Source organism: Chiloscyllium punctatum, chromosome 32 (genome assembly GCF_047496795.1).
Source record: "Chiloscyllium punctatum isolate Juve2018m chromosome 32, sChiPun1.3, whole genome shotgun sequence".
Classification (NCBI taxonomy): Eukaryota; Metazoa; Chordata; class Chondrichthyes; order Orectolobiformes; family Hemiscylliidae; genus Chiloscyllium; species Chiloscyllium punctatum.
The window spans coordinates 19793028-19818444 of record NC_092770.1 but is presented as its reverse complement, the minus strand read 5'-3'; the positions used below and the strand labels follow the sequence as shown (position 1 = coordinate 19818444).

The 25417-nt window shown below is 43.1% G+C and overlaps 1 protein-coding gene across 1 annotated transcript in view; it reads right to left on the bottom strand.

Annotated features, from left to right (window-relative positions):
* Positions 1–2580: 2580 nt before the first annotated feature.
* The window catches only part of dcn (decorin), a 72505-nt gene continuing 49668 nt past the window's right edge, over positions 2581–25417 (bottom strand). The window contains exons 4-8 of the mRNA XM_072551828.1: positions 18389–18602; positions 13570–13683; positions 11195–11288; positions 5756–5894; positions 2581–3408 (exon numbers count right to left, since the gene is read on the bottom strand). Of these exons, the coding sequence (XP_072407929.1) occupies positions 3214–3408; positions 5756–5894; positions 11195–11288; positions 13570–13683; positions 18389–18602 (756 nt within the window). The 3' untranslated portion in view covers positions 2581–3213. The remainder of the gene's footprint in view (positions 3409–5755; positions 5895–11194; positions 11289–13569; positions 13684–18388; positions 18603–25417) is intronic.

Below are 25417 nucleotides of genomic sequence, written 5' to 3'. Positions count from 1 at the left end.
GTGGAAAGTATAATAATGGTCCTTTCTGAAAGGAGGTCATATAGTATTGGGACCTGTCCCCTTCCCCTTGCATTTACCAGATACAGAGTCTGACTCAATCTGAGAGGCCTTATTAAATTTGAACCAACATTAGAGTCCCCTGTATGGAATCTTATCCTGTACGATAGTAGGGAAAGGGACAAAGGATTAAATCTGTAAAAAATGGTGAAGTCTGGCTCCCAGTTCATCATGAACATACTAACTTCTGGTTTTGGACATCTGTGTAAACAGGTCATCTAGTATTATATTTAATCAAAAAAAACCTTCTCAGATTTTGACAACCATTTAAAATGAACAAATTTGGGCTGAGTTATGAAAGGCTCAAGAAACAATAACTGAGGTGGGAGCTACTGATTGCAGTAGAGAAGAGCTCTTCCAGCACTGCTGGTAGTCAGGGAATTCAGTCCCATGCCAACAAACCCTCCATCACTATTTGTCCTTGTGTGGTCTCTGCCTCACGGTGAATGAGCAATTAGCACTGCCACACGTTCTCTCCCTGTTGTGTTCTGTCTCACAGTAGCTGCACAATATACTGAAAGGGTCATGCTTGTGTCATGTGACGTAATAATACATATTGCTCATCTACTTTGAGACAGAACACACTACCATAATGTAATCATAACCTCTCAGTCAACCTGCCCTTCCCACATCTTCCCTATGCAGTTGCTCCTCCCCAGCCCCAGCAACCTCTACTCTTTGAAGCCAACTCCCTCCATAAAACCCCCAGCCCACCATATTCCAATCCTCAATTGTTGGTAACCAGGTCTGGTTGGAGCTTTCTACCCTGGGCTTTAGAGAGGACCACTAGCACAGTGGATAACTTCCCTGCCTCTGGGCAAGAAGCTTCAGGTTTGATCCCCAGTCCAGGATTTGATGGCCAAGGAAGGTATATTTATAAATACCAACTTTTCAATCCTTCCACAACATGCCAAAGGCACACAGTACAAGGTGGAGAGATTCCTGGTTGGCCAAGTGATGAGAAGGTTACCAGAACCTCTTCCATTATAAAGGCATGGTAGCTCAATGGTTGGCATAGCGCCAGGGACCTGGGTTCACTTCCACCCTCAGGTTTTTTGTCTGTGTGGAGTTTGCACATTCTTCCCATGTTTGTGTGAGTTTCCTTTGGATGCTCTGGTTTCCTCCCACGGTCTAAAGATGTGCAGATTAGGTGGATTGGTCATAGGAAATGCAGAGTTACAAGGTACGGTGGGGTGCATCTAGTTGGGATGCTATTTGGAGGAGTGGTGTGGACTTAATGGGCCAAATGGTCTGCTTCCACATTGTAGGAAGTCTGTGATTACAATCTATAGTTTTTGAATACACCATCAACATGTGCATATTGCCATAGCAATTTGGACTCTCTCAGCAAATTAAAACCAGAACAGGGACCTGGGTTCAATTCCAGCCTCGGGCAACTGTCTGTGTGGAGTTTGCACATTCTCCCCGTGTCTGCGTGAGTTTCCTCTGGGTGCTCCAGTTTCCACCCACATTCCAAAGATGTGCAGGTTCGGTGAATTGGTCATGCTACATTGCCCATAGAGGTAGGGACATTAGTCAGGGGTAAATATGGGGAATGGGTCTGGGTGGGTTACTCCTCAGAGGATCGGTGCAGACTAGTTGGGCTGAAGGGCCTGTTTCCACACTGTAGGGAATCTAATCAAAAGAAGACAGCTCACCATCACCTTCTCAAGGAGATTCATTAATAGAGTCAGAATAAACAATAGAGCCAAGGCTCTGTAATAATTCTGTGATACAAGACCAATTAAGGATGGGCAATAAATGCTGCCCAGCCAACAACACCCATATCCCATGAACAAATACAAAAAAACCCTTAGACTTTCCCATCCTGCAACCAGACTGGCTCTCAGTATATTTGGGAAACAGATTGCTAATGATAGCTTATTGTTTAACTTCAGCAAGATCCCAATGTTGTCACAAGTCACATGTTTGCCGGCTGTGAACACATTCACCCTGCTCATACTCACACAATCCCCATGTTCTATCCTCCATAATCATGAACTCTGCTCCCTGTGAATTACCTCACAACGAGTCATGGAGTCATACAGCATGGAAACAGACCCTTTGGGTCCTGGTCACTTTTGGGATGACCCTGTCCTTGTTCATCTACACAGGTCAAGCAATGTTCACACTCTTGTCATTACTTTCAGATCTCTCCATAGCTTTGCCTCTACCAATCCCTGTCATTTTCTGTTAAAGTCTACACTCATCTCATTTTGACCTCTTCAGCCTCCTTAATTTTAGTTGCTCCACCACTGAATATCTTCAGCTGCTTATAGGAGCCAAGCACTGTGGTACCAACCTACTTCCTCTCTGCTTTACTTCGCTCCTTGAAGACTCTATTTAAGATCTATCTCTTTGACCAAGCTCCTGGTCATCTCTCCTAATTGCAAACAACATGGCTTGGTTTTGCATTTTGTTTTACAATGATCCTGTGAGGTGCCTTGAGGTACTCTGTTACATTAGAGGTGCTCTATAAATGCAAGTTGTTGTTAAAAAGAATGAATCCGATGAGACCAGAACTGGAGCTTATGATATATTTTTGTATAGTTCTCATTTTAACCAGATGAGCACCAACATGCTGCTTATGATACATACAGTTTGCAAAGAATGGGAGAGCCACAAACTTCAATCAATCAAACCGTCTCTTCCCCTTGCCTCCCCTACCCCACCCAATACACAAAGGCTTTCACCAGGAACCAGACAAGAAGCATTTCCAAGGAAATGTTGAAGAATTTGGCTGGGGGGTCATCACTTAGAAAAGCGAACAGTGTGATATTTAGCAATACACCTCCCTCAAAGGGTGGACAAGGAATGATTAGCCACAGGATGTGGCTGACAGGTCACTGTAAGCAATGGATAATAAATTACTGGCTGATGGGAGGGGTTCATTTGGAACATGAAACACACTAGCGCCTCTAGGAGTAAGTGTACGGCTGGGAAATAAAAGCTTGCGAAAATGCTCGTTTCTATATTTAGGTCAGGAAGATAATGAAGGTATTTTAGTAGCACCTTTTCTTTTTGGTCAGATGTAGGCTTGCACCTCCGGGCAGCTCTTGGGAATGTTTGGTCTTATTAAGTTTTTATTGCTTTAAATTGTACAAGGGGTACTCAGCACTGCATGCGAATTCTCCTCCTCACCAACTGGAAAAGGTTTTACTTAAAGTTGCCGAGCTGGATGGCTGCGCGATTCGTGGCACAGCGGAAAGTAATTGGCTGGATCTCCCAGTACGGGACAGGGTTATTGAAGAGGCTAATCCCCGAATACAGGTTCTTCTTTGCATAGTAATCGAGCCCACAGAAGTCGTTAACGCCCACTGCTGTGATCAGGTTGTTATGGAGATACACCACCTGGAGGGGAAATGTTGGCAAAGACAGCAATCAGCAAAATGGAAACAAAACATCATTTCTTTAAACATCCCCAGAGTACAAATCCCCTGAAATGTTGTCATCCAAGATGCATAATTTGCTTCCATACCAGCAATGAGAGAATGATAATTAAATGTGTTACGATGCTTGTCTGTGACTAGCACATACTTGTTGAGCTGAATGGTCTTTTTTTCTGTGCTGGAAACTTTATTATAACAATCTTGATTGAGAGTCAAAAGGTGGTCAAGTCACCAAATGTATCTACCTAGAATAGTAGAAGACTTTGTATTGATTGAACCACGTGGATCTTACTGACTGTGAGATCCTCTATCGGGGTTGTTAACCTGGGTCAATCAGGGAACCCTGGCTGAACGATTTAAACAGGGAATTCAGAGAATTTCCTCACTTCAGGGACTAACTCCGAGCTGGCTGGCCATAGGCAGTGTACTGTACCCATGTAAATAAAGAGTGACTTGGTGACGGGGTACCAGCCTCTTTGCAGTTATTTCATCCTTCATCACAGAAGGAAGCCATTCAGCCCATCATGCCTGTATGAGCTAGTTAAATTCAATGAGTCTATGACCTTGGTTGTGATAGTCCTTATCTATTATTGTTTTGTGATTCAATCTGCCTCCTCCACATTCTCAGAAGGTGCAACCTGGATCCTATCTATTCACAGGGTAGAAATATTACTCCTCACGGTGCTATTGGTTCTTTTGCCAAACTCCTTAAAATTGTTTAGCCTCTGGTTTTCAACTCCATTCAAATGTGGAATTGCTTTTCCCTATCTGCTCTCTCCTGGCCCGTTACGGTTTCCAACTCTCTACCAAATCTCTTCTCAACACTTTCTTCTCATCACTGAAAAGAGATATATTTTGTCAATTATTTCACTTCTGGACATTTTGCAAGAAATATCTAATCAAGGGGAAATCCACCATGTATACTGCATGAGAGAAGAATGTTGATTGGTTCGCAAATTGGTCTCTCATTGGCAAAGGTATTGTCATGCAGAATGCCACCATTAATGCTGATTGACAGTTAACTGCCAGGCTTTGTTTAAACTTTAAACCAGGCCAGTCAATTCTGATTGGTCAATGCATTGCCTTGAGAAATAAATGAATGTCACCTATTTTACTGAGTTAAAACACATATAGTCCTTATACAGGTTCTTTCAGTCTGCAAACAGCAGGACCTGTATATTCATGTTTATAACTTGCGGTCCACGATTGTGCATCACACTAGGAACCCAATGGACAACCCTAAATTAGATGTCAGTATATGTCTTTGCACACTCAGGATTATCCAGTAAATGTTGTCCAATTGCAGAATCACAACTCATGTTGAACAGTGTAGTATGTTTTGCAAGCATAGGATTGTTGGATACAGTCAGCATTCTTCCTTCTCCAAGGACAACAACCCAGTTTCTCCAGTCTATCCATGTAACAGAACTATCCCTAGAACCATCCAACCCACTGAGTGATAGCTGACACCTCACATGAAGAATTAATCCACAACTTCAGGGGGAAGATCTTTTGAAACATGAGTCACTGATGTGGAAACATCCAGGTATGTCTTAAGGAATCCAGGAATAACAAGAGGTGGGAGCAGTAAAAATGACTGAAGCTACCTATTGCACAAGCCCAATCGTCCTTTGGAAGAAAAGCTGCTGTCTGAACCCAGTCTGCTCTACATGTGACTCCACAGCAATAGGTTTGAGTCACAGAATCATAAAGTAATACAGCATGGAAACAAACCCTTTGGTGCAACTCGCCCATGCCAACCAAGTTTCCCAACCTAAATTATTCCCACTTGCCTGTATTTAAAATCCCAGGAAATGGCCCAACAAACCATTCAGTTGTAATGATAGGATATCCCTGGGAATTTGGAGTTGAAGCCATGATCATATTGAATAGTGAAGCAGATACGAGGTCTACCCCTTACTCCTATTTCTTAACTCAGGATAGAGAATAAATCCCAATAGTTGCTGGTCACCATCATATCTTAAGAATTAACATTCTAAAAAAAAAGAGTAGTGATGAAAACTAGAGAGGCGCTGTCGAAGCATTTCACCTCGCATCCATCAGGACAAATGCAAGAATGCCAAATTTCAAAAGGAACAACAATGAGGAAAGGCTGCTGGTAAATGAACTTGAATTGGCCAAGGCAGTGCTATGGAAAGTGCACCTGATTCAAGTGAAGAAAATTTTCTTTAAATATCCCTCTTAAAAATTATGGTCAGTTTAATTAAAAAACCAAAGAGCACCAACTGTTTAAACACAGGATCGTCAAAACAAATATACCACTGTTGGACATGCCGTTTACTACATACCTGGATAAACCGATGGTCAGCCAAGCCAGCTGGCACTTTGATGAGGGCGTTGTTGTCCATGTGAAGTTCCCTCAGGAACGGTGCATTGTCTAGTGAGCCATTATCCACACTGAAAATCTCATTGAAACTCAAGCCCAGTCTGCAATGGTAGGAGTAAATCAGATCAGAAGGTCTGAAGTTGATAACTAATCAGCCACTGTCATTAATAATAAGGGGAAATAATGCTGGAAACAGCAGCGCATCTGTGGAGAGGGAAACAAAGTTAACCTTTCAGGTTGTTTAATTGGTCACAAAAATTATCCATTGACCTGAAACATCAACTTTGTTTCTCTGTCCACAGAAGCTGCCTGACATAGAATCACAGCATCATTACCATAGAGAAAGGCTATTTGGCTCATCAAGTCTGTGCTGTGGAACAATCCAGGCAGCTCCATGTCTTACTGCCCTATCCCTGCCGCCCTGCAGGTTTAATCTCATTCAATTTTCTTTTGAAGTAATTGATTGTTCCTGCTTACTATGTCCTTGTAGTCAGTGAATTCCAGGCCATTATCACTCACCACCAAAAAAGTCTTTCCTTGGTGTCTCCTGTGTTTCTGCTCAAAATTTTGTTTTTTTTTTCTGATTTTATTCCAGATTTCCATCAACCACAGTGTTTTGTTTCTGCGCTGGGGATTATCATTCATGCCTAAGCCCAGTCAGACACTTAGACCTGGTGTGAACAGAGTTCCATCAACTCCCAGGCTGCAGATGGTGGCATACTGGATATTGTTTGAATCCCACTCTGGCAAATAGTGTAATTTGAATTTTACCTGAAATTAAAAGTGAGTTCAATAATACCTATGTAACCACCCATTGATTATTGTTAAAAACCTGTCTGATTCACTAATGTTCTACAAGGACAGAAATCTACCATCCTTACCTGGTCTGGCCGACATGTGACTCCAGACCCACATCAATATGGATGACTCTCAACTGCCCTCTGAAATGGTTTAGTAAACCATTCAGCTCAAGGGTAATAAATGATGGCCAACAAATGCTAGACCAAAGCCCATGAACAAAAAAAAATGTTATGACAGGCAAGGCTTCTTGCCTGTAAGGATGAGTTGAGAAAGCAGACCGTGCATTGTAGATGGACCCAGCGGGCTGAATGACCTCATTCTGTGCCATTGTAGCTCTATGGATGGAAATGAATGGAAAGGGGTCAAATCTGGTCGGAGCCCTGCATCACCCCTTTAGTAAAACCAGGCACTTAGCTGGATAGGGGCAGCTTTTCTCCAAACTCAAGGACCCCAGAAAGTCCTGCACCCACCATGGCTCCTGCCCAGAAGCTGCCAGCTGCTCATTGTTCAGCAATGCCATCAGTGGCTTCTACATCTACTCAAGGGTCAGGTGAGAGGGATTGAAATTTAGCAGTAACGGCAGAGGGGTGGCTCTCAGCCGAAGCCCATTCCCTATGCTGGGTCCTTCATTCTGGCACAGGGTGCCTTTAAGGAGACCTCTGCCCTGGGAGCCGACAAGCAGACCCATGTGGGTTTGCCTTTATATAGCACTTCCCAAGCCTTTTACTACCATGGCACCATTTCCAGGTTTGAAGACTGTCATGACTCCTCAGTGAGCAGTGGGGATTAGGAAGAACACTGATTAGAGCTTGGGAGAGGGAGAAATACCTCCATCAAGTAGATTACAAAAATCTTAAAAGAAAGTCCAATAATTATGATCAACATGATTCTAAATTTTATTTTTAAACCACCATTTCATGAAGCAATCTGCAATCACTGTACAATTCCAGAAGTTAAATTGTTTAGTTGAATTAATTGAATGAAATGTGACTGGGTAGAATAATTAGCTCAGCTGTTATCAGCTTCAGGATTAATGGTATTTCTGAATTCTGCTGTCAGAGTTCGCGACACCAAAATTTCAGCTTGTGATTGAAATAAGTCCACAGAGGCTGGTCATCCAAGTCACCCTTTTATTTACACATGGAGGGTTCTCGACAGTGATCCAGCTGCCTCAGAGCCAGCTGTCAGAGTCAACAGAACCTCTGACCCTTTTGTTAATATCTGTCAGTCTGGTTTCCTGATTAGACTGGTTAACAGCCCCAGTCAGGGAACTCATATTCTACAAGGTTATATAATCTTAGAATCTCTACAGTACGGAAACAGGCCCTTTGGCCCAACATGTCCACACCAACCCTCCGAAGAGTAACCCGCCCAGACCCATTCCCCATACTCTATTATCCTATATTTACCCCTGACAAATGCACCTAGCCTACACATCCTTGAACATTATGAGTAATTTAGCAGGCCAATTAACCTAACCTGCACACCTTTGGACTGTGGGAGGAAACCAGAGCACCCGGAGGAAATCCGCACAGCCACGGGGAGAATGTGCAAACTCCACACAGTCACCTGAGGCTGGAAGCAAACTTGGGTCCATGATGCTGTGAGGCAGCAGTGCTAACCGTGATCCACTGTGTCACCCCCATCTAGCTGACCTTGTTAAAATCTCTACAGTGATCCCACTTGGGGTTCTGACCCACAGTTTGGAAAGCCCTGCTGTTTATGCTGCTTCAATGATACGCATTGTTAGGGTGATCACTAGTGCCTGTGGGTGAGAGTTCTAAGTGGGTATTCCAGTGCGGATTTAATTGAAAAGAAGAACAGAGGCAACGGCATTGTCACCTGCCACCTTCTGCCCCAATTAAAGACTCTTCACCACCAAATTCACCAGGAGGGATGGTGTCAAATTCCTCCTGTGATTCAGAACATACAACACTCAGTGTAAATGAGAGTCCTCAAAATATTCCTGAAGCCACAGTGTCATTCAATGTAAACCTCATGACACATCTTCAATATGTTGCACCTTAGTAGCACATCCATGCTTAAGCATAGCCCCTACTAGTTAATCTTACTTCATAAAATTAGCAATCATATCAAAAATACACTTTACACAGACCACAGAGTTTTTTTCAAGATAGTAAACTAATCAGGGAGCAGTGATAGTCGAATCTGGAGTTTGTTCCACCAAATACTCATTAATGTTAGTGCAAAACATGGAGAAATCAAAAGATTTGAAAGTCAGATTAAGTAAATTCAGATAGATTGACTTGGTCGTAGACAATAATGGGGTTAGACTAAGGCTTGTGATGTGGGAACCAGTATTTTCTATTCATGAGAAATATAGGAATTGAGATTTGTGAAGGATTAACCTCAATGGTATTGAAATCGTGGATATGGGGATCTCAGCCACTGACTTCCAGGGGTTTAATGGATCCAGCAGAAAAGGCCACTATGAGTTGCCCTTTGGGTCAAACTTGGAGACTGGACAGTATTGTGCAATTATATAACACTGTTGATGCAGAGTTATTGAAGATATTTCACAAGAATATTATCAAACTAAATTTGACACAGAGCCGCATAACGGAAATATTAGGGCAGATTGGCAAAAGCAATAGGCTTTAAGGAGGGTCTTAAAGGTGAAAGAAAGCTAGAGAGTTGTCAAAGGTGTAAATTTAGGGTTTATTTTATTTCGTGGGATATGAGTGTTGGAGGTGAGGCCAACATTTTCTTCTGGTCCCCAGTTTCCCTCAAAAAGGTGGCAGTGAGCTATATTCTTGAACTGTAATACCATAAGGTGTAAGAACAGAAATTGGTCATTCAGGCCATTGAATGTGCTCTGCCGTTCAATGAAATAATGGTAGATCTAATAATCTTCAATTCCACTTAGATACCTTATTCCCATGATCTTTGATTCCATTAGTGACTAAAAATCTGTCTCAGCTTTAAATATGCTTGACTCAGCCTCAACAGAAAGAATGGCACAGATTTCCAACACTTGGAAGAATTTCTTCCTCAGCTCTGTCTTAAGTGGGGCAAACCCCTAACCATGAGATTATGGTCTCTTACCCTGGACTCTTCCATAAGGTAAACAGCATCTCTGCACCTAGCCTGTCAAGCCCCCTAAGAATCTTGTATGTTTTATTTCCCTCTCATTTGTCTAAACTCCAGTGAGTTTCAACCTCTTCTCATAAGAATAACCCTCCATATCCAGAATCAGCCTAGTGAGCTATCTCTGGACTGCATTTAATGCTGGTGTATCTTTCCTTAGATAAGGGGCCCAAAATTGTACACAGTATTCTAGCTGTGGTCTGAGTAATGCCTCGTAATGCTATAGCAAGAGCTCCCAGTTTTTTATACTCAGTTCACTTTGAAATGAAGGCTATTTGTCTTTCTCAATTGCCTATTGAACTTGGAAACTAACTTTTGTGATTCATACACAAGGAACTCAAGTCTCTCTGTGCTGCAGCTTTCTCCCTTTTTATTATTTTTGGGCTTTCGTTTGGCTTTTAAAAGGTTCCCAGTCCTCTGGCTTACCATAAATCTTTACCATATTGTATGTCTTTTTCTTTCAATTTGATCCTATTCTTAACTTCATTGGTTAACTATGGTCAGTGTGCCCACTTTCTCGAATTCCTCTTCCTCACTAGTTTATATCTTTGATGTAAGTCACAACTATTTTCCTAAATCTCTGCCATCTTTTCTGTGAACACCATTCCCAGTCCACTCCAGTCAAATCTGCCCTTATCCCTATGAAATTAGTCTTATTTAAGTTTAGCACAATTGTTACTGACCCAGGTTTCTCACTTCCAAACTGAATTCCAAATTCTACCATGTTATGGTCACTTTCCCTCAGGAATCTTTTATTCTGAGATCATTCATTAAACCTATTTCACTATACATCACAAGATCCAAAATAGCTTGAACCCTGCTCAGATCAATGACGTATTATTCTAGAAATTGCCTTGATATGCTCTGTTAATTCTTATTATGGCTAACTTTGCTAATTTGATTTTACCAATCTGCATGAACATTAAAGTCACCCATGATTAATATGCTGTCTATTTTACATGCCTTCATTATCTCCTGATACATTTCATGTCCTGGGGGCCCACAGTCTACTCTTAGCAAGGATTTCTTCTCCTAGTTATTTCTTACCCCCTGACTGCTGTAATTCACTGCAGTAGGTAAACGCACAGTGTCTTTAGGGAGGAAGTTCTGGATTTTAACCCAGTCAATTGAGAGAACAGGATGATGTGTGGATTGAAGATGATCTTGCAGATAGTGGTGTCCCCTTGTCTTTCTTGATGGTACAGAACATAAGTATGGCAGGGGCTATCGAAGGACTCTTGCTGAGTTGCTACAATTCATCTTGCAGATAGTACACAATGCAGCCATGGTATATTGGAGGTGAAAGAAATAAAGGTTTATGTTGGCAGATGGGGTCTAGGCAACTGAAGTCACAATCTCCAATGATGGTCTGATTAAAATCAGGGATTTTAGCATTGGATTTTAGCATAAGATTGGGGGAGTAAAGAGATCTGGAAGGGTTGATGGGACTGGACAAGATCAAAGAGACAGAAAGACAATGAGCTTCACTTACCTGACCAGATTCTTCAGACCCTTCAGCGAATCAGCTTTGACCCGGGTGATTTTGTTGCCATCAAGATGAATTTCAGATAGAGATGCTGGAAGACCTGGTGTAAAGGGTGGGTGTGGGAAAGGGGTAAGACATTAGTCAAAATAAACCATGCAGAATTGCCATAAATCGCTAAGGTACTCTCTGCGACCTTAAAGTATTACAGGGACTACATACTTCCATAATCCTGCCCTCCAGCAGGATGTAGTGCTTACCACTGGGAATACAACTCAGGTAATCATTGGGGGAAGCCTATGGTTCATCAAGATATACTCCCTTCCTTCTGGGAACTGTCAGGCCTGTTGAATCACCCCTCACAGATTTAAACAATGTTATCATTAATTGGATCATTTAAAAGCCCTGCACCTATCATTCCATGCATTGGAGTGTTGAAGGATCTGTGTGCATGTTCCAAAAGGCATGTTGTCACTTTAAGAGTGTGAAATTGTAAATTATGACATTGACTCTCCATGCTGTACATCTCTATGACTTTGTACAAACATCACACAGATGGATGCAAGGTGAGAAATGAGCATCCTCAAAACTAACACTCAAAATGTTCGAGTGATTCCTCTGCCTAGCATTTCTCTGGTGATGTTAACCACTTAAAATAGTGTCCACTTTAAACCATAACATTGACAACTGGATCAGCATGTTCTTCATCATCTATCCAATCATATTAGTATAAGTAATTTTATTTACTGTTAGTTATCTTCACTACATGATAAAGTGTTACAATCATAGTTATATAGCACCAAGGGAAGCTAATCCGCTCATTATACTGTGGTATCTCTCTGAAAGAGCTATCCAACTAATCCCACTCCCTTGTTTTTAACACCATAGACCTGCAAATATTTCCTTTTAATGTATCTATCCAAAGTTTTCTTGATAATTGTCATTGAATCTGCTTCTGTCAGTACATTTCAACTCACCAAGGCTCCTCAGACAGTACTGTCCAAACCCATGACATCTCTTACCTAGAGGGACAAGGGCAGCAGATACATGGGAGCATTACCTGGGGAGACTGGGCACCTCCTAGCAGAGCACTTTAGGGAACATCTCCGGGACACCCGCACCAATCAACCACACTGCCCCGTGGCCCAACATTTCAACTCCCCCTCCCACTCTGCCGAGGACACGGAGGTCCTGGGCCTCCTTCACCACTGCTCCCTCACCACCCGACACCTGGAGGAAGAACGCCTCACCTTCCGCCTCGGAACACTTCAACCCCAGGGCATCAATGTGGACTTCAACAGTTTCCTCATTTCTCTTTTCCCCACCTCATCCTAGTTCTAAACTTCCAGCTCAGTAACTGTCCCCATGACTTGTCCAGACTTGTCCTACCTGCCTATCTCCTTTTCCACCTATCCACTCCACCCTCTCCTCCCTGACCTATCACCTTCATCCCCTCCCCCACTCACCCATTGTACTCTATGCTACTTTCTCCCCATCCCCACCCTCCTCTAGCTTATCTCTCCACGCTTCAGGCTCTCTGCCTTTAGTCCTGATAAAGGGCTTTTGCCCGAAATGTCGATTTCGCTGCTCCTTGGATGCTGCCTGAACTGCTGTGCTCTTCCAGCACCACTCATCCAGAACCAAGTTTCCCTCTTAGCCATACACTATCCTCACTTGGAACTATATCCTCATTCCTATACTGTCACTGGGTCAAGATGCTGGAACTTCCTCTCTATCAGCACAAAGGGTGTAGCTACAACTGGATTGTTCTTCATGAACATCTCATGGACTATTCCTCCAACTGTGGTGTTTGGAATATTACATTATATGGGTGTGGGAAGAGGTGGAGGGGAGGGAGAAAATGAAACTATCAAAAACACATGAAATGGTTTGTTTTGAATCATGGACTAACTTTCTCAAGGCTAATTAGAGATGGGCAATAAATGCTAGCAATGCCAACATCATTTGAATAAACAGAACAAAACTGCAGTTCACCAGAACTTGATATGAATGTAAATATTCTCCTTATCTCCCACTTTGGTACTTTTGCCAATGATTTTAAATCTATATTCTCCAGTTATCCATTTCCTGCTGCTGTTAACAGCCTCTCCCGATTTACATTATTAAAGAGATGTATCCTTTTGTTTCAGCACGATGAACTCCCCACCCCAGTCTGATCTGAGTTAAGGAAGAACAATGCCAGCTTCAATGGTGGTCATAGCTTAATAAATTCTGATTGATTTGCCAAAGTCCTTAATGGATAACAGACACACCTACGGCTTGCCATACCACAAGCTCAGTGTGGGTCTGGCAAGATGCACATGTCCCACCGTGCTCAGCAAAGGGGTTTCTTTGCGATCTGAACTGCTAAACTTGCACATTACCTTTGGGAATAGCTGTGAGGGCTGCATCCGACAGTCGAATGAAAGAAAGCTTTTTCAATCCATTGAAGGCACCACCGTCAATACCTGAATTTTTCAAAGGGTTGCTGCCCATTTCTGTTGGGTTAGAGGTGAAGAAAATGAAAAGGAATGTTAGGATCACCGTGTCTTACAACACAGAAGGAGACCACTCAGCCCAATAATCCTGTGACAGAACATTGAAAACCTGAGTGAATTAGTCCTATTCCTCTGATTATTTCTTGACAGCCCTTCAAATTTCCCCTTTCTCTCAGATATAGAATCCCTCTAGTGCAGAAAGAGGCTGTTTGCCCCATCTAGTTTGCACTGAGCTTCTGAACACTGCCCACCTATTCTCACCCTATTCCCATATCTTCCATGCTGACTCACATAATCTGCACATCTCTAGACACTATGGGACAACTTAGCATGGTCACTCCAATTTTGGACAGTGGGAGGAAACCAGAGCACCGAATAGAAACGCATGCAAACAATGTTCAAATTCCACACAGACAGTTACCCAGTGGAATCAAACTTGGGTACAATGTGAACCACTGAGCCACTGTACCATCTCAAAGTTTCACTATTTGCCAGGATGGGATTCAAAGGTATGTTTCCACACTGTTAGCATGGATACCAGTGTAGTGTCATTACCACTATATCATGGCCACCTTTATTTATACCTTACAGCCCTGTAAGATTCCCTATTTTATCTACTTCCATCACTTGTTCAGGCAGCACATTCCAATTATATAATTTGTTTAAAGAACCAGAAGGTTCAGTTTTAATATAAGGAACTATATCCAAATATGCTTTGTATTTTGACTTGGTGAAAATGAACCAACATTGAGGACACAATGGACCAATGTACCATAACGAGGGGCAATGGCATTATGGTATTACCATTGGGTCTTTAATCCAGAGACCTAGGTAATATTCTGGGAACCTGGGTCTGAATCCTGCCAAAGCAGGTGATAGGATTTGATTTCAACAAAAAAAAATCTGAAATTAAGAGTCTAATGATGACCATGAATCCATTGTCTATTCTCGGAAAAATCCATCTGATTCATTAATGTCCATCAGGGAAGGAACCTGCTATCCTTACCTGGTCTGGCCTACATGTAACTCTAGACCCACAGCAATGTGATTGACTCTTAAATGCCCTCTGGACAATTAGGAAGGGGCAATAAATACTGGCCTAGCCAGCAACGCCCCCATCCCACGAATGAATTAAAAAAACATAAAAACCTTAATTCCATGATGTAGGATTGTAGGGGAGTGAGAAGGCCATTCAGCTCCTTGAGGTTCTTCTGCCTTTCATTTAGCTCAAAATTAATTTATTTCTTAACTCTTCTATCCACAGAAAGACAGTGGAGGAGTCAGGTTGTGGCTGATGGCACTGAATGTAGAATGGCTGAGTTATGAGGAAGACTGTTTTTATTTTGGAGAGGAGGAGAACGAGAAGTGATGAGACAGATGTTATTAACAATCCCTAAGTGGGTGGTCATTCCTTAATGCAAGGAAACTCTTCCACTAGCTGGCTGGTGAGACCAGGCTGGGTTCAAGCAGTTCAATGGAAAAACTTCCAACCCCTGCCTTTAAGATTGGACTCCACTCCCACTTTGGGGCTTGCCATAATGTATCCAGTCCACCATGCACCATACTCAGGGACAGCAGTGTGGGAGTTCACTTTCATTATACTTACCCTCAAACAGATTCTGGATGAGTGGTGCTGGAAGAGCACAGCAGTTCAGGCAGCATCCAAGGAGCTTTGAAATCGACGTTTCGGGCGATTCCTGATGAAGGGCTTTTGCCCGAAACGTCGATTTCAAAACTCCTTGGATGCTGCCTGAACTGCTGTGCTCTTCCAGCACCACTAATCCAGAACCTGGTTTCCAGCATCTGCAGTCATTGTTTTTACCCTCAAACAGAGGCAGTTGGAATATTACTTGGCATTGGGGGTATAGAGAATGAAACTATGTTTAAAAATTCCTTTAAACAGTTTATTTTGAAACATGCGAGATTGTGATAGAGTTGCTATTGGGAGAATGATGCCTTCTGCACCAGAGACTCTGTTTCACAACAACAAGTCTCCCTTTTAAGGTAGGGAGGAGAATATGTTTCTCTCAGTGGGTTGTTAGTCTGTGAAGTTCTCTTTCCCCTGGAAACAGCAAAGGCTGGATTATTGAAATTACTTAAGACAGAATTCAATAGACTTTTGACAGATAAAGGAGTCAAGGCTTTATGGGGTTAAGACTCCAATCAGTCATGATCTTATTGAATTTTTTTTAAAATCACACATTTAACAATTAATCAGATTAAATCAAATAAAAACAAATTGAACCAAATAAGCCAAATGAAAAAGGTGCCAGCAGCCTTAAAGGACATGTTAATGTGAACCAATATTCAACACTTAAATTAACCAGATAAATTAATGTGTCTTTATTAGTAATTCCTAATGTAATCAAGCCAAAACGTCAGGTGCTGGAAAAGCACAACTGGTCAGGCAGCATCCAAGGAGCAGGAGAGTCAATATTTTGAGCATAAGCAGATGAAGAGCTTTTGCCCAAAATGGCAACTTTCCTGCTCCTCGGATGCTGCTTTTCCAGCACACGTTTTGACTCTGATCTCCAGCATCTGCAGTCCTCTCTTTCTCCTAATGTACTCAACTCACTGTTGTATCCACCAGCCACAGAAGGCCTTGAGTGTGTCAGTGGACACCACATAGAACATAGAACATTACAGCACCAACCTGTGGAACCAATCTGAAGCCCATCTAACCTACGCTATTCCATTCTCATTCCATTCTCATCCATATGCCCATCCAATGACCATTTAATGTTGGCGGGTCTGCTACTGTTACAGGCAGTGCATTCCACAACCCTACTACTCTCTGACACCTGTCCTACATCTATCACCCTTCAATTTAAAGCTATGTCCTCTTGTGCTAGCCATTGCCATCTGAGGAAAAAGGCTTTCAGTCCAACCTATTTGACCCTCTGACTATCTTTTCAGTCTCAATTAAATCGCTTCTCAACCTTCTTCTGTCTAATGAAAACAGCCTCAAGTCCATCAGCCTTTCCTCGTAAGACCTTCCCTCCATTCCAGGAAACATCCTAGAAATCTCCTCTGAACCCTTTCCAAAGCTTCCAAAGTGACCAGAACTGTAAGCAATGTTCCAAATGTGGCCGCACCAGTTTTGTAAAGCTGCAGCATGAACCCATGGTTCCAAAACTCAATCCCTCTCCAAATAAAAGCTAACACACTGTATGCCTTCTTAACATGCTTCCTCTCCAAGTACAACAAGCACAGAAATGACCTTGAAAGAGATCTTACTGAATACAGAACAGTTTCAGAGTGCATACATACATACAATACAATACAATACCTCCTGAGATGGTAGAGTTGATGTACAAGGAGTAGTTGAAGCAGGATTATATTCATTCGGGTTTAGACAAATAAGGGGTAATCTCATAGAAACCTACAAAATGCTAACAGGGCTAGACTGGCTGATGCAGGAAAGATGTTCCTGAAGGCATGGGAGTCCAGAACCAGGGATCACAGGATTAATGAGGTAAACCATTTAGGACTGAGATGAAGAGAAATTTCTACATCCAGAGAATGGTGAGCCTGCAGAATCTATGACCACAGAAAGCAGTCGACGGCAAAACGTATGATTTCAAGAAGGAGTTAGATGTGGCACTTGGGGCTACAAGAATCAAAACGTATGGGGAGAAGTAGGAACAGGCTTAGAGTTGGATGATCAGATATGATCATATTGTTTGGCAGAGCAGGCTTGGACAGCCAGGTGGCCTACTCATGCTCCTAGTTTCGAGGTTTTTATGTTTCAATGAGATTCCAATGGGATTACAGGGTGACCCCTGTATCCGTGGGTCCAGTTACCATGGTTTCAGTCACCCGTGGTTTACCGCAGCCCGAACATATTACATGGAAAGTTCCAAACCCAGGGACCAGAGGCTGCCGGGGAGATAAATTTCCCATTTAAATGAATGGGTTTGTTACTATCTGTGGTTTTGGGCATCTGCAGTAGAACTTAGAATGTATCCCCCGCGGGTACGGGGTGGGGGTGGGGGGGTGGGTGGGGGGGTGGCGGGGGTGGGAGGTGATTAGTATATTTTACCGATCTGCATTCCCAGTTTGGAATGCAGACCAACTGGGAGCGCCTATTTGGAATCCTGTTGCAGGTAGTCTCGTGACTTTTAATCACTGATCTGAGGCGTTTATAAAATCATGAGGGCCATGGAGAGGGTAAGTAGACAAGGTCTTTTCCCTGGGGTGGGGGAGTCCAGAACTAGAGGTCATAGGTTTAGAATGAGAGGGCAAAGATTTAAAAGAGACCTAAGGGGCAACTTTTTCACACAAAGGGTAGTGCTTGCATGGAATGAGCTACCAGAGGAAGTGGTGGAGGCCAGTAAAATTGCAACATTTAAAAGGCATCTGCATGGGTACATGAATAGGAAGGGTTTAGAGGAATATAGGCCAAGTGCTGGCAAATGGGACTAGGTTAATTTAGGATATCTGGTCAGCTTGGGCGAGTTGGACTGTCTCTGTTTCCATGCTGTATACCTCTATGATTCCATGAGTTAAAACCAAACAGTAAGAGTTTGATAGAATTCCTGCAATGTGGCAGAGGGTTAACCATCCCTTAACCACTCCCAACCTTTTAACCATCATCATCAACAGAAGGGAATACATTCAGTGCCAATGAAAGGAGGAGGTGGTTCACTAGAATTGGCTTGGTGTCGTGTCAAATCTCGGGGTTCAGGGAGGCAGTAAGATATACCTAAGGCGTACACTTGCGATAGATTGTCAAATGCATTCTTCTTCACTTTGGTGATTTCATTCTCATGGATGCGAAGTTCATGCAGTGATGAGGGCATGTTGACTGGGATTTCTTTCAGCAGGTTCTTGGACAAGTAAAGTCTCTGCAACTTCACCAGGGGTGCGAAGGCCTTGGGATGCACTGTGCCGATTTTGTTGTTCACCAGGATCAGAGCCTGCAAAAGAAAGAAGCCCCCCACCCCATTCAACGTCAGCTTGCAACCACCACAAATTGTCAAGATACAACAGACACTTTACACTCGAAACAGGAGAAGATTCAGGAAAACCTCAGCGTGTGAGCAGAGAAACCTAGTTAATGGAGGGGAAGTTAATACCATCTTACAAGGCAGGTTTTGTGCCAGAAGGAGGTAATTCATCAGGTGGAAGCACAGCAGGTGGGAACCCTGTCACCTTCCAGCCCCCAACAAAATGAAGCCTGAACCAGGATACCTCCCAACCCTTCCCATCCCATTACTAACAGAGGAGTTTATTCAACCAATTAATACCCACGAAACTGCATCATCCTGCCTGCTGGGAGGAGCAAATAGCTTATCCACAGCAGTCTCCTATGCAGGGTGTTGGGTAGCAACAGTAGCTCAGTGGTTAGTACTGCTGCCTCACAGTGCCTTGATACAGGTTCAGTTCTATCTTGGATGAATGTGTGGTGTTTGCACATTCTCCCCCATGTCTGCATGGGGTTCGGCTGGATGCTCTGGATTTCTCCCAGAGCAATTCAAAGGTGTCCAGGCTGGGTGCTAAATTTGCCCAGCAGTCTCCAGCATGGTGCAGGTTGGTGGATTAGCCTTGGGAAATATGGTGTTGTGGGTATAGGATGGGATGCTCTTTGGTGAATTAGTGCAGACTTGATGGGCTGAATGGCCTTTATCTCTATTGTAGGGGTTTGATTAGATTAATTACAGTGTGGAAACAGGCTCTTCGGCCCAACAAGTCCACACCGACCCGCCGAAGCGCAACCCACCCAGACCCATTCCCCGACATTTACTCCTTCGCCTAACACTACGGGCAATTTAGCATGGCCAATTCACCTCACCTGCACATTTTTTGGACTGTGGGAGGAAACCGGAGCACCCGGTAGACACAGGGAGAATGTGCAAACTCCACTCAGTCAGTCGCTTGAGGCAGGAATTGAACCCAGGTCTCTGGCGCTGTGAGACAGCAGTGCTAACCACTGTGCCATCGTGCCGCCCCCTGCCACCGTGCCACCTCCATGTTAAAAATCACACAACACTAGGTTATAATCCAACAGGTTTATTTGGAAGCACTAGCGTTCAGAGCACCGCTTCTTCATTAGGTAGGGGTTCCATTTTCATCTGTTGTCAGGCACTCAGGGCCTGATTGAGTGACCCAGCACCAGAAAGGGAGTTCCTGTGGAGACCCATCATCTGGCCATTTTGCCAGCCCATCCTTCCCCGTGACCCTCTTCTGTAACCTCCTTTCAACCTAGGATCAAACACTGATTCTTGACCTCTCCGGATGCAATGCTGTTATCAGCCACTATACCTCCTTGGCACCTATCAGCACCATGACAGCTGCTGAGCTCTGACTAATGAGACTTCTCCAACTGGTGCGGGGTTCCTTTGATCCCAGGGAAAGCCTGCTGCTGGTCCATCAGCTTAAGTAGCACATGGTTCATCTGAAGATGGTAGCGTGGAACGTTTGCCAATCAAGCTGATGCGCGAGCGCACCAATGCCTCAGTTAAATGCTGCTCAATGTTCCAGCTTGATGACTTTTCATAGCCTTGTGCTGATGTTAATTCTGCTTGCCTCTGAACATATCATTTATACGGTTTATATACAACATAATATATAAAAATAGCACCACAGCCTTCAAAATCAGGGCCTGAGTGCCCAAGAAATTATAACCATACATGTACGTCAAACCCATACTTGAGCAGCAAGTAGCACATTAACTTTTGAACATACACTGAATCTTGGTTAGGTCACCCAGCCCTGGTCTCAAAGTTACATCAAGGATATAAAGGAACCAGAGAAGATGCAAAAGAGATATTCACATGGATAAGACCAGAACCAAAGCATGTCAGGCAGACTGGTCAGACTGTAGCCCTTTTCTCTAGATAACAGAAGGCTAAGGGCTCTGATAGAATTCTTCAAAATTATGGAAGTACTTGGAATGACAGATCTTGACCAAAGTTTGTTTTTCATTCAAGGGATGTGGACATCACTGGCTAGCTCAACAATTATTGCCCATCTCTTGAGAAAGTTGGTGGTGAGCTGCCTTCTTGAACTGCAGTCCTTGGGAAGTAGTAACCCCCTAATGCTGTTAGGGCTGTGGTTCCAGGATTTTGACCCAGCAGGAATGATGCTATTGTACAAGGAATGGGGTAGGAACCTGCATGTGGTGGTAGTGCTCTTATGTCTCTGCTGCCCTTGCCTTTCTGGGTGGTATATATTACAGTGCTATTGAAGGAGACTGGGTGGGTTGCTGTTTCCATTTTTTGGGGTGTTCAAAACTAGGTGCTGTAAACAAAAGATAATCACTAACAAATATGTTAAGGAATTCAGGAGAAACTGCTCTCACTCCCTGACTGTGGTTAGAAACTTGCTACTTCATAAAGAAACTACGGCAAACAGCTATAATACATTTTATGGTGAAGTGGATAAACATATGGGAGAAAGGAACAGAAGATTGTGAAGGTAGGATTTGAAGATTATGAAAATACGACTAGAAGAAGACCAGTGGATATATAAACACCAATATAGACCTGATTCACTAAATGGCCTCTTTCTGTGCTTTAGATTTCTGTACAATTGAAAACAAAACTCAGTCTGTTAATTGGCTTTCTCCAACTGCCTGATCAGAGTGCTGCATAAAAATATATGTTGCATCTTCCATACCACCATAGATTCCAATTCATCCATGTTGATCATGTTTCCCAAACTAAACTACTGCCATTCAGAATAGGGCAGCAGCAGAGTAGACAGCGTCCAGGCCCAGCCCAGGGCTCGTCCTTTATACCTGCTCCCCTTTTATTTTTCGTTATTTTCCTTTTCCTTTTTAATTTTTTTAGTGCTTTCTTTTAACTTACCTTGGCTTGTGAAGGGAGCGGCAGCACTGCAGCAGCTGAGGGCTCAGAGCGGGACAGTGGGCCGGTATGGAGCAGGCCACGGCAGAGTTGGAGCGGAGCAGGGTGGCCAGCAGTCAGTAGGCCCCGAATCGAATGGGGCAGCCACTGGTTGGCAGGGTAGGGTAGGACGGGATGGCCAGCAGTCAGTAAGCCTGAACTAAGCGAGGCAGCCAGCGGTCAGCAGGCCAAAGCAGATTGGGACAGCCAGCTATCAGTAGGCCCAAACTAACAAGGACAGCCAGCAGTTGGCAGGCCAGTGCAGAGTGAGGTGGTCAGCAATTGGCTGGCCGGAGCAGAGCAGCTGACAGGCTTGGGACCCAGAGGGGTTGGCCAGTGGACTGGGGCCCAGTGCGGTCAGCCTGTCACAGATCTTGGGCCCAGTACTGATGGGAGAGTGAGACCACATGAATAAAGCCCACGGTGTCAAGAAACTGCAGTCTATAGAAGAACTGTAACATTTATCTATTAACTTTATTTCTTTATCTTCCGAATTTATACTATGATGAACTGTAATTTAGAGTTTATAACTTTTTTCTTTATTTCTTTATTTTTGTACCTAATCTATTTTAGTACCTCAGATTTGTACCTGGGTACTTTATACCTAAGATGGTGCCTTGTATGGCAACATTGTACACATTTCATGTACTCCTGCACTGATGTACTTGAGTACATGCGACAGTAAAACCTAATTTTAAAATTCTAAATAGTACTTTATTGTCTCTTGTATTTTTTTCCAAAAAAAAACAGTATGGTTCCCACCTCTCTGTCTGAAATAAAGGAAGTTTCTAATAGTATAATATTGGAATAAAAATGAATGCCGGATCTTTCGATTTCTGTTTTTTTTTGTCCTTAACTAAATCTCTAATTTAAACAAAGCCTGGATTAGTGCAATACAGCAGATTGGAGGTTTTGGACTTTCTCCCCAGTACCAATGCTTTTGAGCATTGCGCTTGTGATCTTTATGAACCACAGAGGAAACCAGTGAATGTAGTCTCATCTGAAATTTATTAGGGCCACCATGTTGCTGCAAGTAAATGAGGAAAATTACAGTCATTAAATTGTTCTTAGGTTGTGTCCTGGCCAGAGATTATGGTCAACAGCTTTCAGTATAGTTTCTGAAGCAAAGAGTGGGGATAAATGAGTGCTATTCTGTCTGGCAATCAGTGACCAGTAGTGTGCCTTATGCATCAGTGTTGGGACTGCAATTATTCCCAAATTATGTCGATGATTTGGAGTTGGGGACCATGTGTAGTGTGTCAAAGATTTCACATGACACTAAAGGTGAGTGGCAGAGCAAAGTGTGCAGAGGACTGGAAAACTTTGCAGAGATACTTTGAGTGAATGGGCAAAGGTCTGGCAGAAGGGATACAATATGAAGTCATCCATTTTGGTAGGAGTAACAGTAAGAAGGTTTATTACTTGAATGGTAAAAAGTTGCAGAATGCTGCTATGCAGAGGGACCTGGGTGAATTTGTGCATGAACCACAGAAGGCTGGTCTGCAGGGACAAGAAGTAATTAGGAAGGCAAATGGATTTTGTCCTTCGTTGCTAAGGGATTGAGTTTAAAAACAGAGTGGTTACATTGCAGCTGTTTAGGGCGCTGGTGAGGCCACACCTGGAGTACTGTGCACAGTTTTGGTCTCCTTACTGGAGAAAGGATGTACTGGCACTGGAGGGGGTGCAGAGAGGGTTCACTAGGTTGATTCTGGATTTAAGGGGGTTGGCTTATGAGGAGAGACTGAATAGACTGGGATTATATTCATTAGAATTAAGAATGAGGAGAATCTTATAGAAACATAAAATTTTGAAGGAAATAGATGAGATTAAAGTAGAGAGGATGTTTCCACTAGTAGGTGAAAGTAGGACAAGAGGACATAGCCTCAAAATTAGAGGGAACAGATTTAGGACTGAATTGAGAAGGAACTTCTTCATCCAGAGGGCTGTTAAGCTATAGAATTCCTTGTCAAGTGAAGTAGTTGACGCTACTTCAGTAAAAGTTTTTAAAGCTAAGGTAGATGCTTTTTTGAACAATAAAGGAATTAAAGGATATGGTGAGAGCACAAGTAAGTGGATCTGAGTCCATGAAAAGATCAGCCATGATTTTATTGAATTGCAGAGCAGGTTTGAAGGGCCAGACAGCCTACTCCTGCTCCTAATTCTTATGTTCTTGTTCTGTTCATGTATAATTGGCCTAAGAAACTCCCTTTGTGAGATATCTCAAAGGGTGTTACAGCCTCTACAGTGTTTTTGAGGTACAATCACTGTTGTAATGTAAGAATACAGCAGCCAGTTCACACACAGGAAGCTTCCACAAACAGCAATGCGACAGTAACCGATAAACTCGAAAGGATTCAGCAAAGATTTACAAAGTTATTGCCAGGGTTTGAGGGTTTGAGCTATAGGAAGAGGCAGAGCAGTCTTGGGCTATTTTTCCTGCGGTGTCGGAGGCTGAGAGGTGACCTTATAGAGGTTTTAAAATCATGAGGGACATAGGTAGGGCGAAAAGCCTTGGGGGGAGGCGGGGGAAAGGAGGAGTCCAAAACTCGAGGGCATGTGTTTAAGGTGAGAGGCAAGCAATCTAAACGGGGCCTAAAGGGCAACTTTTTCACGCAGAGGGTGGTGTGTGTATGGAATGACCTGCCAGTGGAAGTGGTGGAGGTGGGTATAACACCAACATTTAAAAGGCATCTGGATGTGTATATGAGTAGGAAGAGTTTAGAGAGATATGGGCCAAATGCTGGTAAATGGGACTAGGTTAATTTAGGATATCTGGTTGGCACGGATGAGTTGGATTGAAAGGTCCGTTATCGTGCTGTATTATCTCAATGACTCTAATCAATTTTACTGATGTTAATTGAGGGATAACGCTTGGCCAGGATACCCAGAAATAATTCCTCTGCTGTTCCTTGGTTTGAAGAGGCATGGGACCTTTTAGATTTACCTGGGCAACTGCTTGGGGACTTTGTTTAACAGCTTATCTGAGAAAAAGCACCTCTGGCAATGCAACAGAAGCCTTTGTACTGTGCAGGGGCCCCAAGTTTAAATTGTGGGCTTATATCCTGAAGTGGAAGTCAAGCTCACAAACTTCTTAATCAGAGTGATAATAAATGAGCAAAATTGACAAATAATTAAATTTGTTTACAGAGCATTTTATTTTAGATGGAAATAAATACTAAAGGTTGACTTTACTTAAGGTCAGGTCACCTCACTACAGAAGTTCAGACAACAAGGGACTCAAATTAATTTGTTTAAGGAATTATAAAATAATTGGCCAACAAAGCAATCCTCGAGTAGTTTCAAATGTCCTCATCCCTCATATTCAAGGCCTGAAGATGGGGAGAAATATCTTCACCTAGAGAGTGGTGAGTGGTGAGTCTATGGAATTCTCCATCACAGAAAGTGGTTGAGACCAAAAGACTGAATGTTTTCAAGAAGGTAGATTTGGGTCAAGGGATCAAAAGGTATGGGGAGAAAGTGGGAACAGAATACTGAGTTGGATGATCACCTGATCAGGCTCAAAGGGCTGAAGGGCCTACTCTTGCATTTATTTTCTGTGATTCCTGGGATGATATATTTGGCGCATGAGGACTAATAGGCTCAATTTAGTTTTATTCTTGTATGGATTGTGGAAGTTGCCAACAAGGCCATCATATGTTAGAAGTCACTGTTTGCTCATTTCAGAGAGAAATTAGCATTCAACCACAATGTTGTGGGTCTCGTGACTAAACCAGGCGAAGATGGCAGACTTCCTTCCCTAAAGGACCTTAGAACTGAGTCTGTGCCGGGATGTGAAAGACTGGGATCAGCTCTCACTGAAACACGGTCAGGCTGGACAGACAGCAGTTGCAACAAAGGTGTTGTCTCTGAAACGGATCCAGAAGAAG